At 40.6% G+C, this 17,767-nt stretch overlaps 1 protein-coding gene across 2 annotated transcripts in view; it reads right to left on the reverse strand.

Annotated features, from left to right (window-relative positions):
* Window positions 1-17,767, reverse strand: part of TMEM108 (transmembrane protein 108) — a 178,632-nt gene that overhangs the window by 85,392 nt on the left and 75,473 nt on the right. The window contains exon 3 of one of the 2 annotated variants that reach the window (XM_033166350.1): window positions 12,380-12,461. In XM_033166350.1, the coding sequence (XP_033022241.1) occupies window positions 12,380-12,419 (40 nt within the window). In that variant the 5' untranslated portion in view covers window positions 12,420-12,461. Of the gene's footprint in view, window positions 1-12,379; window positions 12,466-17,767 lie in introns of both variants that reach the window. The other variant, XM_033166349.1, reaches the window with a different exon arrangement.

A 17,767-nucleotide genomic window follows, 5' to 3' on the forward strand; every position in this document is an offset into this window, starting at 1 on the left:
TGGCACTTAACACCAGTAAAGCTCAGCTATATTCACAACTCACTATCCCTATTTTACCTGTGGTGGGCATGTGAAAGAGTAGAGAGCTTTAGGGCTTAATTTTTTTATATCATTAGATAGGTTATCAGCCGAACACTCATTCCTGAGCTGACCTTAGCTCTCCTCTCTATTGAAAAAACAACAACCCTGCATTCAGTAAAGAACGAGAATAAGGAACAGATCTCATATATGTTGATGACAGCAAGATTGTTATATTGTAGGAAGTGGAGAACACAAATGGTGCCAACAACAAATGGATGGATTGACAAATGCTGGGATTTTGCTTTAGTGGCCAAAATGACTCATTTCATAAGGACAAAAGAAAAAAGAGACAAGGTAGTTGTGGGGGGATAGAAGCCATTTATTCATTATTGCAAGCTAAAAATTGTTACTTCCACAACTAAGGGAAATCTTAGGTAATGCTGCATGGCTTATTTTGCTATTCTTTAACTTCCTCTTATTGTTCAATATATTAATAATGGTTCATGAATTCTCGATGCCCTCAGCAATGGGGATCTCTTGAGTTTTATCACTGTGCAAATGCACTCACTACATAACATTGCCCTCTGCCCCTGCCCAGAAAGAAAACAAATCAGAACTTGGAAGAGTGAGGGGAGCCTCACAGACTGGCTAAGACTGTAGAGGAATGAAAAGCCCCAGGATTTAAAAGGGAGACATAACTTTTCTATAAATCATCTGAGTTGCATGCAATTTATTGGAGACCTGCAGATTCTAATATTCTATGAACTCTTTCTGAAAGTACACATAAGATGTGACATGAAGACTTTTGGGAGTGTGCGAATTTCCAACTTCTCTCAAGCACTTCTGCAATGATTCATAGCTCCAAAGGACTCCGGGTATCATGCTGTTTAGTCCTATATTCTTCCAGGCTGAGAAATGCAGTTGAACACTTGTTAGCAGCATGGGAGACCTCCAGGCTGAAAGTGGCAGTGAGATTCACGTCTATTGAGCTATCTATTAAGAACTGTCACAGCAGATTGCTACAAAGTTTTGCCTGTAATTGCAGTGCATGCTTAAGGCCAGATGTGCTCAGAACTGTATGGAGAAACTTTCAACTAGGTACCATGAAAAAGTTAGAATTCTAGAGGAATAGCAAATTGTGCACATCAATGCAACCTGTGTAGATTTACTTCGTGTGGATTGACTGAATCACCATACTAATTGAGGTTTTTGGTGGGAAGGAGTGGTGAATATGAGCTGAAGGGGGTGAAGAAATGCGGGGTGGCTACATTTGCAGTGACAACATATATGGGTAATGTAGGACGACAGAAGCTTGCCACAATCTCTGATTAGTTATGCATTGAAATCTGCCTCCTATTATGCTTCCTGATAACGGAGAGGCTTATAAGAGCACTTTCACTGCCATCAAGCCATTACATACATCATGTTTTGTCTATAGAAAAGAGGCACTTCCTATGGACCGTTTCTTATACCCAATAAAAGGTTGGTGTGCTGACTACCTGTGTGCTACTGGGCTCGATTAAAGGTGCTGGTAATAGTTTATAAACCCCAAATGAGTCAGGGTTCAAATATCTGAAGGAGCACATACTCCAGTGCCAGCCAATTCAATTCTTGAGACTGGCGGGTCAGTGGGTGGGCTTTGCTTGTGGTCATTGCCAGGATTCATGGAGTTGGGAAGTTTAGAAAGGTCTATGTGGTGGGGCCTCAGCTTTGGAATTATCTCCCCCCCCCCCCCGAGGTGTGTCTGTCTTTCACATTGCTGCTTTTCAGTCAACCAAATGTATTTTTATTTACCCAGGGTTTTACAGTTCGATGCTGTGATAAGGAGGGGCTCAATCCACAGCAGCAATGCATGACTTGATGTTTTAGTGATTTATTATTTAATTTCTTAGCTTGGATGTGCATTTATAGATATTTGATATATTTTGCTTTGGTGCTTGTTGTATATCATCCATTGCTCCTTTAGAGAAAGGGCAGTTCACAAACACCCTAAATAAATACTCTAAATAAAAGCCATGTGCCACAGATGTCAGTGACTAATGGCATATTTACAGTGGTGCTTAAATCCATTTCCCCCCATTTCCTACATACATTATTCAGTAATCACGTTGGCTGGAATATACATTCATTTTTAAAATAGCTCTCCTTCACCTCTGATTCTGAGCTGACAGCATTCACACATGCAGTGGGAGAGAGGTTGAAAAACACTTTTAGTGCCATGTATGAAAATAGGCTACTGCATATGTAAATCTTCTATTAGATGATGAACTTGTACTAATATGTCTGGCATAAGATGAACTCATTGTACTGCTTTGGTTCCCAGCATAAGGAATCTGCATTGGCAAATTGCAAGTGTATGGAGGATATGCATTAAAGAAAGCTACCCTTTCTCATTAATCTTGAAAGAGCTTTCCTTTGGCTCTTTTTATAAACGTGTCAGGATGAGCATAAAAGTGCTCAGATGTCTTCTGTCAAGATACTATCATGCTGAGTACTGTGGGCAAATGCAGGGATTTGCCTGTCTGCTCACAAGACCAGCCAATGCCATCATGCAGGAGTCAATCAGCTTTTAATGCTAAACTTAATGACATGGTTTTAAAACATGGTATACAAATCTATACTCTCAGGCCCTTTTTAATAGCCCAGGCCTGTGCATATTTTGGCTAGGTTGAAAAACTTCCCAAATGGATCTGTGGTTTTAGAGTGACATTGAATACAATTCACCACCATTAATTCTATTTCAGCAAAGCAGTTTTGCCACTGCTTGCTGCACCGTAAGTCAGGTTTGATGGTTTGGGGTGCAATACAGTCAGGGAAGTCTCTGCTGTGCAGAGCAAAACAAATACGAATTGTAAAGGCCTGCCTATATGTATTTATGCAACCTTTCGCCTGCTCATTTTGCACACACATGGATATGATACCCTTAATATTACACCCCATTCTGGATGAACATGATAGAATAACGCCAGTTCCAAGTTGGAATCAGCATAACATCTTTGCCCTTTCTGCATCTGCTTTGGAATTGTTTTTTTAAATGTTTTTGATGTATTGTCACTTTTTTTTGGGCCACCCTGGGCAGCTTTGAGATATAAATTTAATAACCAAACAAACCAACAGCACATGTGGTACAGAGAAGGGCATAAGCCAGACTGAAGTTGTGTCAATATCGTGGTATTAGTGTGCATGTGGATCACACAGATCCATTCCTTTCTGTGTCTGCATTTGTATGTTTATCGTTCTATACAAAAGCATTTTACATTTCTTTTGTCTCTGATACCTATACACTGACATTTGCCACTGGGTAGTGTTTGCTAGGAAGTTACCACATGGTTGTGTGTTGCCCCTTTCTTCTCAATCACTAGTTTCACACTCTCATTTACCCTCCATTAACTTTTCCCTTACGGGGCATGCACTCAAGTATTTCCTTGTTGACAGTCTGGGGGTGTGATGCAGGGTTGGGGAAATTGCTGCTGAGCAAAAAAAAAAACAAAAAAAAACATGTGAGGAGACATGTGGAAGCTACAATATGACCAGCATAGATCTCTCATGTTCCTCAATTTGGAAATAATAACCAGATAATATCCACACATTTGTTCAACCATGTTTTTATGGTAGTATAATTAATTGGGGGGGGGACCTTTTGCCAAGAACGGGAAGAAATGGTACTCAAAATGGAAACATTAATGGGAAATGCAACATGCTTGATTCATATATGAATCCTTCTCCAGAGGCAAAGAAATTTGAAACAATGTCCTTCAGATGAATCATCACAAGTGCTGTCTTCTTTGGCCCTGAAGAAGGTGATACCCCAAAATGCACTGGGCATTTTGCATTTACTGTAAATGTTTCCACTTTGAACATTCTTTCAAGGCTTTGTCTCCTTCTAGGGTCTTTCAGCCGTCTTGGTGCTGCCACCTCCCTTTTCTTCTCAGAAAATCTGTTAAACACTGCAGTGTGTTAAATGGGGATGAATGAATATTCCAGTTTTAGTTTCCTTCAGTTTCTCCTTTCTCCCAACCTAAATCCAGTTCTCCACATTTTCTCCAGCTATTTGCATTATAAAAAAGTCCTCATGAAAATTCATCAGCATTTTATTAACAATTTCTCCAAATATACACATTTTTGTATGCAGTTTTACGCATTTCAGCAAGCAATTTATGCAAATATAATGCATTTTGGCATGCTGTTTTAAAAATGCATGGCGAGGGTTGCACTCTATCCCCTAATATATGGTAACACATTGTTTGGTTGAAGAACTGCATCACAAAATTGGGGAAAGTATAAATTTAGAAAGATAACTGTGACTGGTTCACATGTGTGTTCAAAATGTGTGGATAAAGTAGCTTCTCATTAAAATTCAAACAAAATAAAATTTATCCCTATCCCTAGTTACGAAGAACAAACTTTGAAGTCAGTCATATGTGCAATTATCCAAACTCCAAATATTATGCTCATTAACTTTGAGGAATAGAAAACTGTTATGCATTACACATGCCTGCTTGAAATTCAAAGAATTGGTGTCTTAAGAACTGTATACTTTTGACAAGGGGAGGCATGCCCAGTTTCAGTGAAGTCTAACGGTTACATTCTGCCATCAATTATGTATGTGCAAATCGCACTGACTTCAGCAAGGCTTATGCATGTGTCACTAAGCGCAGGAATGCAGCCTTCTGCATCACTTAAAAACACTATTTGACATGATCAAAGAAATCTGAATACGCCACTGGATTTCTGCTATGGAACTGGTTCATGCATAGGAAGAATATGAAAGCAATTCTGATTGGGAGAAAAACATCAATAACCAACTTTTCCAGATAGGAAGAGGAACATCCTGCTGTTTTCTATGAGCAGACTGTCACCAAGTCATATAACTTATTCCTTATTGTTTCCTTCTAAGCTAGCTAGATCCAAAGGAGCTTTGGATGTGGAATGCAGCACTCCAAGAGGCAGATTCAAATTTAAAGTAAAACAGACAGAATAAATAGTGAAGATGTCACCACTCATGATATGTTTTTTGCCTAGCATTATATTTCCCTCCCAAACAGAAAGTGACATCCTTTGCTTTTTGAATATCAAAAACTCCAAGAATATATCAAACAGCAGCCTAAATGTGTTGCCAAATGGTGTACATTTATTACTGCTCTGATTGTGTATTCTAAATATAGAAAAACTAAGGTGCTTTCAACTTGGCCAACAAGAAAAACTAAATTCAGTGAGCAGCTCATATTATGGAAATACATTATCTATGTAACGGCTAATAATAATTGTTCTCTCCCTAGTGGCTTTTCTCTATAAAAGAAAAGATGTTGTTGTACACCATCCCTTTCTCTGAGTGATGCAAGATTCCAGGGGGTTCAGGTGCTTACCCAGAGTTTGGGTTTCCTTTGAGAATGAGGCACAGGGGAGACTGTGGTTTCTTTATGATATATGGTTTATTTACACATACAGTGGTACCTTGGTTTAAGAACAGCCGTGTTTACGAATGATTCGGTTTACGAACTCCACAAAACCGGAAGTAGTGTTCCGGTTTGCGAACTTTACCTCGGTCTAAGAATGGAAGCTGAACGGTGGAAGGCCACATTAGTGAAATTGCGCCTCGGTTTAAGAACGGACTTCCAGAATGGATTAAGTTCGTAAACCAAGGTACCACTGTATATACAACCTGAGCCTATGATGGAGAGGTTAACAGCGTTAACACCTCCATAGGGTATTGTTTCTCCCATAGCCACAGCCTTGGATTCAAACAAATATCAAACATTGTTCTGGCTCTCTGTTTTCTCCCAGTTTACTGCTTTACATCTAGGTTCCTTCACTACAAAACTCTACTCCAAACACTGGCTTTGTCTGTTGAGGCTCTTGCACTGAGCCCCTTAATCCCCCACCACATCACCAGTGTGGGACTGCCTTCAGTCATTCACATATTACTATAGTCATCCGCAGTGAAGAAGCCAGCATGCAATCAATGTGGACATCTAAGTGAGGCGACTTTTCCGTTCAGTAATCATTTGATGCCTCCTTCATGTAACTAACATATGGATTCAGAGATGAGAGAACGTTTTCACTGTTTTAAGAATATTTCAACTATAACTGTTTTGTGAATGTTCTCACTGTTTTTAGATTTTATTGTTTTAATGAGGATGTGTTTGCCATCCTGGGGTCCTTCTGTAGGAAAGGCAGGATATAAGTTCAATAAATAATAATAATGGAGGTGCATAACTTAGTTGAACTTAATTCTCATTTGAATTAATGGAATGTAAGTCACAACTAGCTTTTTCCATTGATTTCAATAGGAGCTAAGTCAGCTAACCTAGGCTGCAATCCTATATACTTTTTCTGAAAATAAGTCTAACAGAAACTTAGTGGGGTTTACTTTTGAGTAGACATGCATAGGCTTGTGCTGTTAAGTCTGGATCCAACCCACTATACAAAACTTTGCCCGCAAACACCTCACACTGCACAACTGTTTGGTCCTGCTTAACTCCAAAGAACCTGGATGGGATTTAATTTCAAAGTCACTTCAAAAGTCGCCCCCATCTGAAATATTCACTATTATACATTCAGTTTCAGTCACCCATGGAGAAAGAAAGCACAACAAACACCTACGGTATATTGAATTATTATGGTTCAAGCTGCAGGGCTTAATAACCATATTGGGGTGTGTTGTTTTTTTAAACTCTCCTTACAAAGCCAGCCGCTTAATGAAAGTAGCAAATGTACCATAATATGTGTCTGGTGGCAAAATGAAGGAAAGCTGTAGAAACATGTTCACTTTAATTGAAGCTTATCAACAAAAGCCCTTGTAGTGGTTTCAAGATGTTAATCAACGTACCTATTTTGAAATATTGGTTTCCCTCTCCCCATTCTTCTTATTTATGCATAGAAGGTATATCTACCAGAGAAATGTTGAAAATGCAATGTACAGCTTCTACTCTGTGCATGCTTACTGAGGATTAAGAACAAGTGCCTAACTCCCCATAAGAGTTCATAGATGCATTCTTTTTTAATGATGATGATGATGTTGATGATGATAATATTTCAAAATTAAGTTATCATTTGATAGCTGCAACAGAGCCCTGCCACCCTAGCTACTGGTAGGCTTCAAACTAGAAATGTGCGTGGCTGGGAGGGCACTGGATGCAGGGGAAACCCTACCATTAGGCAAAGTGAAGCATCCACCTCATGTGGCAGGTGCTGGGGGGCAACAGCTGCAACTACTAACTGTTCCTCCTGAATGCCCCTCCCCACCATTCCTCTCTGTTGTGACATCGCCTTTCATGTGGTGAAAGATGCTCTCCTGTCACTAATGTTCAATTAAGATTTGGTTGCCAGTTCAGCTGGCTACTGTACATGGAATGGTAAAAGGACATGTGTCTCCTTCCCTTCTCCTGATCGAGAGCAGAGGGGTCAATTGTAGGGTGTCCCTTTGCAAGCAGGTTCTCTGTAAGGAAGCCACTTGCAAAGGATCAAGCTGAAGGTGTGATGGCTCAACAGCTGGTGCACACAGGCATCAATCCTGTGTGAGGTAACCGTTCAGGGATGGAGTGCCAGGAAGGAGGGAGTATCAGGTGGTTGTGGGCTTCTACCTTCTCCCAAGAAGACACAGTCAAGTTGGTCTGAGCCTCTACATGGGGTTTTCCCAAACACTGCCTGCTTTTCCTTCCTGCCTGATGCTCCACCCCCAGAGTCTTGGGTCCTTATGGGCCATGCATCCTGACCAACAGCGATCCATGGGTGTCTCTACCCAACTTGGCCAATGCCCAAATCCCTGTGAATAGGTCCAATTTTAAGCTAGAGGCTTGGACCTGGAGCGAATCTGGTGCACAGCCATATTGGATGGGGTTATTGGAAGACTGTAGAGATGTCCTGTTGTGGCCCATTGTACTATTGTAATGCTGTATTCCTGCAGATGAGTGGTAAATCTATGAGAATCTTTCATGGAAGAATGCTGTGACATCATCCTGAAACTTGCTCTCACTCAGCAGAAAGATCAAACCTACATTTCTCATTGAAATTTCTCCTCCACTCTGATAGCAGCATTTTCACGGGGACTCTGGCATCGTTTAACATTACATGTTGATCCAATTGGCCTAGGTTTCCCTATAAATGTGGCCAAGATCATGGGCTAGGGTGATATCTTTATAGCTGTTATTTAACTGAACTAGTAACCAGTTTTAGAAAACCCAGTAAACATTTTTTTACTACCAGAGAGACACACACACACACAGAGGTTTCACAGAGCAACATTAAGTCAGCTTCCTTGAGGATTAAAGTTCCAGAATAAAAAACCTTCCAACCCTATTCATGTCTACGATGTTCTTACTCTTTATGAATGGTAACTGGAGTGTGTGAAAAGCAATTGGAACAAGCCCATTAAAGTAGAAAGTCTGCCTAGCAGGCATAAACAAACTAGTTTATTGGGAATTAAACAGACATATAGATCATCTCTTTGCTGTAAGGGACAAAGGACACTTTTACAATAGCTCCAAACTGCACAGATTCTTCTCCCCGCCCCCCGACTAGCTTTAGTGATAGAATGAAACAATTCTGCTCCATTTTACAGATAGTACCGGTACATAACAATTAACCTGTTCATGCATTCAACCTGTGCTGAAATTCATACTGGTAAGTTGCGCCACTTTCACTGTTTATATGACAACACATCAGTACTTTCTTTTTGGTCATTGAAATCCCTGAGAGGATCGCTGTATTTTTTATCTCTTTTCTGTTCTTGAAAAGCTTATACAATAAAAGCCCAAAGCAAATGTTGCAATCAAGGACATTGACAGAAAGGGCTGGCACATCTTTTATATTCTGCTTCCAGTACTTTTTGGAAACCTAGAAGCTTGTTCTCAAAAGCCATGCAAAAATCAATGAATGTTTCAGTCTGTGACTTACATCTACATAATACACACCATGTGCCATATGCACCACTACATGACAACAACCTGCTTCTACCTGGTTGACAGATTTGCAGGCTTACACACCAAAACGCAGAGAAAGCTGAAAGGGACTGCGAGGAATGAGGAGCTGCTGGGTGATCCACTGTTTATCTCCGCTTTTTGATCTCCTACCAGTGCAACCCCTACCATGTCTACTCAAGAGTGAATCCTACTGAATTCATTGGGGCTTTCTCCCAGGTAAATGGTGCTACAATTGCAGCACTATATTGCTATCCCTGCCCTAACCTGCCAACTGCATGCATGCATCATCTGAAGTAGATTCTGGCTTATGAATGCAAAGACTAAGATTCATTAATCTTTGTTTTTTGTAACCTATGTATCTGAAGTATAGTTGGGAAAAGGCTGAAGCTCAGTGGTAGAGCATCTGCTTTGCAAGTAGATTTTCCCAGTTTCAATTCCTGGCATCTCCAGGAATGTCTCCTATTTGAAGTAAAGGAAGAAGCCTCTGCTAGTCAGCACAGGTAATACTGAGCAAGGTGAACCAATAAGGCAGCTTGCTATGTTCAGATGAAGTGAATTACATCAGTAATAATAATATACTAATCACTTATGTGAAGGTAAAGTAAATTTTGGGTGCATTATATAAAGTACTTCATTCACCAGTGCTTGAGTTAGCATTAGCTTGGGATGTAATATTTCCATTAGCTCAAACTCTATTAAATTATCTTATGGCAATGAATATAACAGTAAATAGAAAACATCTTAATCTGTGCTACTTTCATAAATGGGTTGGGAATGACCCTTGTAAACTAACTTGAAATCCTCTTTTCGGATATGATTTTCAACCTCTCTTGCCAACAGATGAGAACATCCTATGTATCTATTCAGACTGTGTGAATTATGAACATGTGAAAATAATTTTCAACCATACCATAGCTCCATAAATACATAATCCCTAAATAGATTACTGCTGACTAGAAACATCCCATCACTATGTAAAAAATGAACACAAAAGAATTCCTAATAACCATAGCAGTTAAAACACCTAATAACTTTTAATGGAATTAGATAGCATGGCATGCAGCTCGAGGAAAGTAATTTGATGAAATGAATCAAGGTTTGGATGTAAAACATTTATCAACATACAAAACCTACTAAACTAAAGGAACTGAGTACATATTTATCCTCTTTAATTTTACTTTATTTAGCAGCTCTAAAGGTAAACAAATTCTTCATTTGCAAACATGCAAAGTACGGCTACTATGACAAAAATAAAACTAGTAGATTATATCTGAGAGTTCAGGGTCAAAAACAAGTCCTGCATGGTACAAAGTTTGGTACACAGTTTGACTGTGTCGACCACAGCAAACTATGGCAAGTTCTTAAAGAAATGGGAGTGCCGGATCACCTCATTTGTCTCCTGAGAAATCTCTATGTGGGACAAGAAGCTACAGTTAGAACTGGATATGGAACAACTGATTGGTTCAAAATTAGGAAAGGAGTACGACAAGGCTGTATATTGTCTCCCTGCTTATTTAACTTATATGCAGAATTCATCATGCGAAAGGCTGGACTGGATGAATCCCAAACCGGAATTAAGATTGCCGGAAAAAATATCAACAACCTCAGATATGCTGATGATACTACCTTGATGGCAGAAAGTGAGGAGGAATTAAAGAACCTTTTAATGAGGGTGAAAGAGGAGAGCGCAAAATATGGTCTGAAGCTCAACATCAAAAAAACTAAGATCATGGCCACTGGTCCCATCACCTCCTGGCAAATAGAAGGGGAAGAAATGGAGGCAGTGAGAGATTTCACTTTCTTGGGTTCCATGATCACTGCAGATGGTGACAGCAGTCACGAAATTAGAAGACGCCTGCTTCTTGGGAGAAAAGCAATGACAAACCTAGACAACATCTTAAAAAGCAAAGACATCACCTTGCCGACAAAGGTCCGTATAGTTAAAGCTATGGTTTTCCCAGTAGTAATGTACGGAAGTGAGAGCTGGACCATAAAGAAGGCTGATCGCCGAAGAATGGATGCTTTTGAATTATGGTGCTGGAGGAGACTCTTGAGAGTCCCATGGACTGCAAGAAGATCAAACCTATCCATTCTCAAAGAAATCAGCCCTGAGTGCTCACTAGAAGGACAGATCCTGAAGTTGAAGCTCCAGTACTTTGGCCACCTCATGAGAAGAGAAGACTCCCTAGAAAAGACCCTGATGTTGGGAAAGATGGAGGGCACAAGGAGAAGGGGACGATAGAGGATGAGATGGTTGGACAGTGTTCTCGAAGCTACTAACATGAGTCTGGCCAAACTGCGAGAGGCAGTGAAGGATAGGCGTGCCTGGCGTGCTCTGGTCCATGGGGTCACGAAGAGTTGGACACGACTGAACAACTGAACAACAACAACAACAACATGGTACAAAGAGACACCTTAAAATTAGAAATGTGACCTGATGTACAGCTGCATCAGTAAGAAATAAACATCTGGCTCTGTTCTCCCCGATCATAACATCTGGTAGAATTTACCTGCATCCTATTGTGTTTTCAGGCCCCATTCCCATCTTCCTTGGAGGAAGACTCATGGGAGGTGGAGACAACTTTTGGCGAAGTTGCTGTTCTCAGCTCTCAGCCCCAAACTGGAGCATGTAGTATGTACTGCCATCTTCCTCAGACTCAAGACAATGCTCTTAATAAAGCCTCCATCACTTCCATGCTGTACGAACCAATGACTGTGCCACCATTTTGCTAAATCAACAGTTCTATACAGCACAGAAGGAAATGCTCTAGCCACAGAGCCTTAGACACTCTGTCCAGGATCTGGATGTGACTCCGCCTTTCCTGATGACACCTTGTTTGTAAGTGCCTGTGCCAAAGACCACTCACCACCTCAACCTCAACCCTTGCTGGGACTGGACACCTATTCCTGGCATTATACTGCCTCCCTTCTTTATCACTGAGAACGAGGGGGGAAAGAACATCAGCATACAGTTACGTTCTAAACACTATGGAGGAGCTGGGAATTACGATTTGCAGCCGCAGTTTTATTTATTTTATATATACCGCTTAATCATCAAAACCTCTAAGTGGTTAAGTTATCAGAGGCAATCATGCATTAGGCAGCATCCAGGCATTTAGCAACATGGCTACGTTGTCCCTAGTAGTTCAGACTACTGCTATAAGAGAAATTGGCAGAGATCCAACTCTAAGACAAGTGGGCCCATCCATTTGCTATCACCACTAGCTTGCCCTTAAAAGAAAACAATTTAACAGCTTAACTCCTAGCCCAAGAAAGGGGAGGTAAGGGATGGAAGGAAAAATACAATAAAGGTCAGAAATTTTGATGAATGTTAAGAGGGGGGAGAAGGGGGGGAAGGGTAGTATCACTCATATCCAAAGTAAGTACACCTAAAATAGAGAGAAAATGTCAAAGTATTCAGATGGTTGTCTACTTACTAAGCAGTTGGCAATAGAGGACTTGTAAACTTCTCTTCATGGTATCATCTGCTCCGGGTTGTCCTGCAGTTTATTCATGATTCTATCTAGGAGATGATGAAGAAGAACAGGATATGAATAAGTTTGTTTGTTAAGGAGCTACCCTGGTCCTATGTGGCCTCTTTGGCCTTACAAGCAGCTAAAAAGAAGCATAATCAGAAATTGTAAAAATAGGCTGCAGAGTCCCTGTGTCGTACTTGGTTGACTGAGTTGCCAACTGTGAGTTTTTTAAAAATAAGGTATGTGAATTAAAATGAAGCAGGCAACTGAGTATTTCTGCTGCTGGGTCTCTTTATTATACAGATTGGGAGCCATTCATCAAGGGTGTTTATTGTGGGATGGGTGCTCTTCATGCATGCACATTTTTGGCATAGCTCACACAGCAATGCTGGTAAAAAAATGCCAGCCCACATCTGCAAGACCACATATCCCCCACCCATGCACAGTTTTCATAACCATCTTTCTGATGTTTCTTACAGAGAATTAGTAGCACCACTCCTCCCACCCACCCAGTAATTTTGGTAGTTGGCATGCACCCAACCAATTCATAATGATCTCTGAGCAGTTCCAGAAGGCACCCAAGAAATATATAACAAAGTTTATAGGTGACTGTTGCGCTCAGATCCTTATCACCAAAACACATGGATCCAAAGAAGCATTACATTAGTTTCATGAAACCACAGGGGTTTTAGACTTACGGTATTTGTATTGGGGGGAAACATGCTTCTGAAACCAAGGGAAATTTGAAAAACAGTTTGGAGGCAGCTAAATAAAGCAGGGTGGCAGTGTTTTTGTGTGTCAAACATTTCACCGGAATCTGTGTAAGCCTATGCAGGTCTTTGGATCCTAGCCGTTATCTTTTGTCATTGCAACCAGATCCAGAAAGCCTCCACCAGCATCTATCAAAGAGCTTTCCTGCAGAGCCTGCCACTTCAGGCTGAAGAGCCAACTCTTGGAGAAAAAAAGTTAACAATCTTTACGCACTTGATACCTTTTATTTCTCACAAGAACTTCTCTCCCTGTCTTCCAACTCAATGCATTTGCAAGCTATTCCAATGCACTCCACTATAATTCCTTTGGAGCACATTTAAGAGATGATCTTGAAGGCATCTGCACTACAAGCCAAACCAATAAACAGCACTCCGCCACTGATTAAATGCCAGGAGTTTATGAAAGCAGGAGGACCAAATTTGATTTGTAGATGGAAGTCTCCTAGGATTGCCACTTTTATTAGCTCCATTTGCCTGCGGAAGAGGCAAGACATTCACTTATGCTATCACTTTACAACTATTTATACACATGGTGACGAAGAATGCTCCCATTTGGATATCTCCCTTCTCTCTTCCCGCTCTCAATTTCATTTTAAAACTGGTTGTGAATGTGAAAAGGGTTCAATATTTCCAGGAGGAAAGACATCATTTTCACTTAAATCAAATAATATTTGCTTATGTTCCATTGATCTAGTGCATAAAGCGACTTATCCTGAAGGTAGATAGTTTCAAAGAAGGGCTTTTAAATATTAAGAGAGCAACCCAAAGCTTCCGATTTCTGGAATAACACACATACACTTGCACACAAGCCCATGTTGCCTCCCTTTTACCTGCTGGAGACGGTGGGAATTGTTGCGCAGGAATTCTCACACCTTGTAGCCAGTCGGGCAGTCTCAAAGATGTAAACAGCAGGTCTAGGCCCCTCAGAAAGGCGTGCCAGGTGCTGGCATTGCAGCTGTGGCAAGAGCCCACCACGCTGGGGACACTGTGCTGGGAAAACTGCGCCTCGGAGAAGCGGTTCCCGGATGAGGTGGCCGTGCACAGCCAAGCGAGGGAGGCAGCAGCCAGCGCCAACAGCAGCAGCACCATGGGTGGCTAGAGCTATCGCTATGTGCCCCGCAAAACAAAAAAACCTGGGGGGGAACCCTGCGGGGGGAAACAACCCCGGACATTGTTTTAGGCATCCGATTTCTATACATGTCTGGAATTTTTCAGACGTATAGCAAGCCTACAGTGCAGGGGTGTGGCCAGGGAAGAAGAGATGTGGCTTGAGGAGAGTCCTGGGGGCCAGAAAGTTGAAGTTCCCCATCCTTGCTTTAAATGTGCAAAAAGGAGGATTGTACTAATATATACAACCCTGTGAATAAACATTCTAAAGCCTTAGACATGAATTTACTAAGTATCTTCACTCTGAGGAGAGATGGGGTCAGGGTATAGTTATAGCAGGCTTATTTTTCCCTGTTTATTCCTGCCACAGATGCCTGGTGGTGACCATCAAAATACAGCCAGCTATTAACATGCACTAACCTGTAGTGTTGCTTGGCTTTTGCCTCCAAAAGACAGACTAATTTTTCAACACATGTGAAAAACCCAGCATACCATTCTATATTAATCACTATTAGGAATACGGTACAGTATCTATATTTAAGAGCCCACTGCCATTTATTTGCGTGTATTTACTATTTCCATGGACTGCAAAAAGATCAAACTTATCCATCCTTAAAGAAATCAGCCCTGAGTGCTCACTGGAAGGGCAGATCCTGAAGTTGAGGCTCCAGTACTTTGGCCACCTCATGAGAAGAGAAGAAGAGAAGACTCCCTAGAAAAGACCCTGATGTTGGGAAAGATGGAGGGCACAAGGAGAAGGGGACGACAGAGGATGAGATGGTTGGACAGTGTTCTTGAAGCAACTGGCATGAGTTTGGCCAAAGTGCGGGAGGCAGTGGAGGATAGGGGTGCCTGGCGTGCTCTGGTCCATGGGATCACGAAGAGTCGGACACGACTGAACGACTGAATAACAACAACAATTTACTATTCCCAATGCATGACTGCTTCTTGCATTTAAGCAACTACTGTTGATTGCACTATGTAATAATGTATAAGTTGTGCTAGTTTTCATTGTATTTAAATAGGAGTTGGATAATTTATTGATTTCTGAGAGGCCAGAACAGGCTTGTTCACAAATAAGAACAATGAGACATTTGGGTTGGAATTCTCAGTCTTTCTTCTGCCGGACAGCTGAAAAAACCAAACCACTTAACAGTCATGAACCTTACATAAAACTCTATGCAATAAATTGAATAAGATCCTTTGGGTCAAATCCGACTCTGGCTTTATAGCTTATAAGTGAAGTCATTCAGTTGAGCAGACGTGGATCCTTTTGGGTAAAATATTAAAAGTGAAGTTATTTTTGAAAGTAATACAGAATGGGATGAAGAAAGAAAAGAAAGCAGATTGGAAGGGAAGAAAAGACTTGCAAGGCTACCCCAAAACTGATCAAATGCTAGTAAAGCAATATAAGCATGGCCTTTCTAAGGCTGCAAACCTTTAACTGGGATTAAGGATGGGCAAATCTGTCAATCTGGGTTTCTCTCAGTTTCTCATTTTTCCAATCTTAAATTTCAGTTTGCATTTTTATTTTTACTAAACAAGCAGTTTAGCGTGAATTTCTCTTAATATGCATATATTTGTATGCAGTTTTGCCTTATACATATTTTTGAAAATATTATTTTTCCACAATATACTGCATTTTTATATGCAATTTTTCACCAACACATGCTTTTATGAACACTTGATCCTAGTATATGCATATTTGTGCATATCACTTGGCTGGAGAATTACATTGTGAAATTTGGAAAAGTGCAAATGCTGAAGGCTGGCTGCATTCTGTTTCGGAAAGAGAAAATTAGGGGATTCACCTTTAAATTTTAATCAAATTTCTTCCCCATCCTGGAAGAAGGGGTTAATTAGCTAACCTGTATATATTTACCTGAATGTATTGTTAGTCTAGAAGTATAAAAGTATAAAAGTGCCTCTGTTAAGCTTTTCTGTATGAAACATCTCTGTAAAAGCTGTGAACTTTGATCTGCAAGCTTTGCCTTACTAAGTGTCTGGAGTTAACACAGAGAGTAACTGTCCTTGTACAGAGAGGAACTGCTGCCTAGGTCAGAGATAGGGTGGCGTTGCTGGAGTGCGCATGAACCAACTCAGGGCTAAATGTCCTTTTGCCTTATATGTACAACAGGAAATGTACAACAGGAAATGTTCCTTATATGGACAAGAGGAAGAGCCAGGGAACTGTCTATAAGAACTGTCTGAAATTTGACTAGTTTTGTACTTGCTTAGCTGTCTGAACATAGCAGGTACCTCTGCATGCAGAAAATAAATCTTTCTCTCTCTGAAGCCAGTAGCCTCAGGTGTCTTTCTGCTCCCATGTTTTCTCACTGGGCGCAACCATGGGAACCCGTGGGGGCAAATAAGGCTTCAATCCCTTCCTGTGAGTAAATCACACTGAACTAAATGGAGCTTACTTCTGAGCAGCCATCTTTAGGGTCCTGAATATCTGTGAAAGCAGAAATTATGTTTATTTCCCACATATATCCCCCCCAACTTTTAGTTATCTCATACTGTGACATTTTTCTCATGCAAATGGCACAATTTTGCTGAAAACAGAAAGCCAGAAATGGAAATAAAGGAAATAAAGAATGACATTAATTAGTTTTAATGCTTTGCACAAAAAAGGAAGGAAAAGCCAGGTGCAACAATTTTGAAATCATAAATATTTCAGCATTTGGATTCTGCCCTCTTGGGTGGGTATACTTGAAAAAAATAAAGCTACCAGTTTTTTGGAACAGCAAACACAATACAAAAATACAGTTCTCAAGAAGGGGGGGTGGGACTATTTCCATTAACAGCAAACAAAAGGAAAAAAGAGTATCATTATGCATTTCAGCTCGTAACTGCATTTCCAACAGGTAAAATCTCTATCTGAGATTACAGAAATCTTCACGTGAACAAGATTAAGAGAGGGAACAGTTTCTATGAGCTGAAGAAGCAAATGCACTGCAATTCGCCTCAACTAATGCAAGGGTGACTGTGTACAAATGAGGGCTTCAGTCAACTGGTTTTGATTTCCCAGATCAAATGGATCTTGTACATATTTGGAAGAAAGATTAAAACGTTGAAATCAATTTGCATTTTAATCTGTTTTTGTGCAAATGGGATCCGTTCATCTGCTTGTACGACCCAGCTTTCCTAACGTGGGGTGAAGGGTACTTTCTCTGACTAAGCAGCTCAAAGGTTGGACTAATGTGCAACAGGTAAGTGCTTTGTTCCTCAAAGCTAATGTCAGAGATGATTAGAGACCTATTTTTGACGTTATGTGTGATTTCCATCCTGTGCCACACACTAAACTCTGGCTAAATTAAAGAGAACAGCTAAGACATAATGATGAATAGAAAACAAAAGAGTGCAGTGGAGCTGACAGGTCCCCAACATTGGGTCGTTCATTATGTCTGAAGGAGGAAGATGCCAACAGTGTCCTAGATCAAAGGAAAACAGATGAAAACAAAAAGTCACT

The sequence above is a fragment of the Lacerta agilis genome, chromosome 12, assembly GCF_009819535.1.
Source record: "Lacerta agilis isolate rLacAgi1 chromosome 12, rLacAgi1.pri, whole genome shotgun sequence".
Taxonomy (NCBI): Eukaryota; Metazoa; Chordata; class Lepidosauria; order Squamata; family Lacertidae; genus Lacerta; species Lacerta agilis.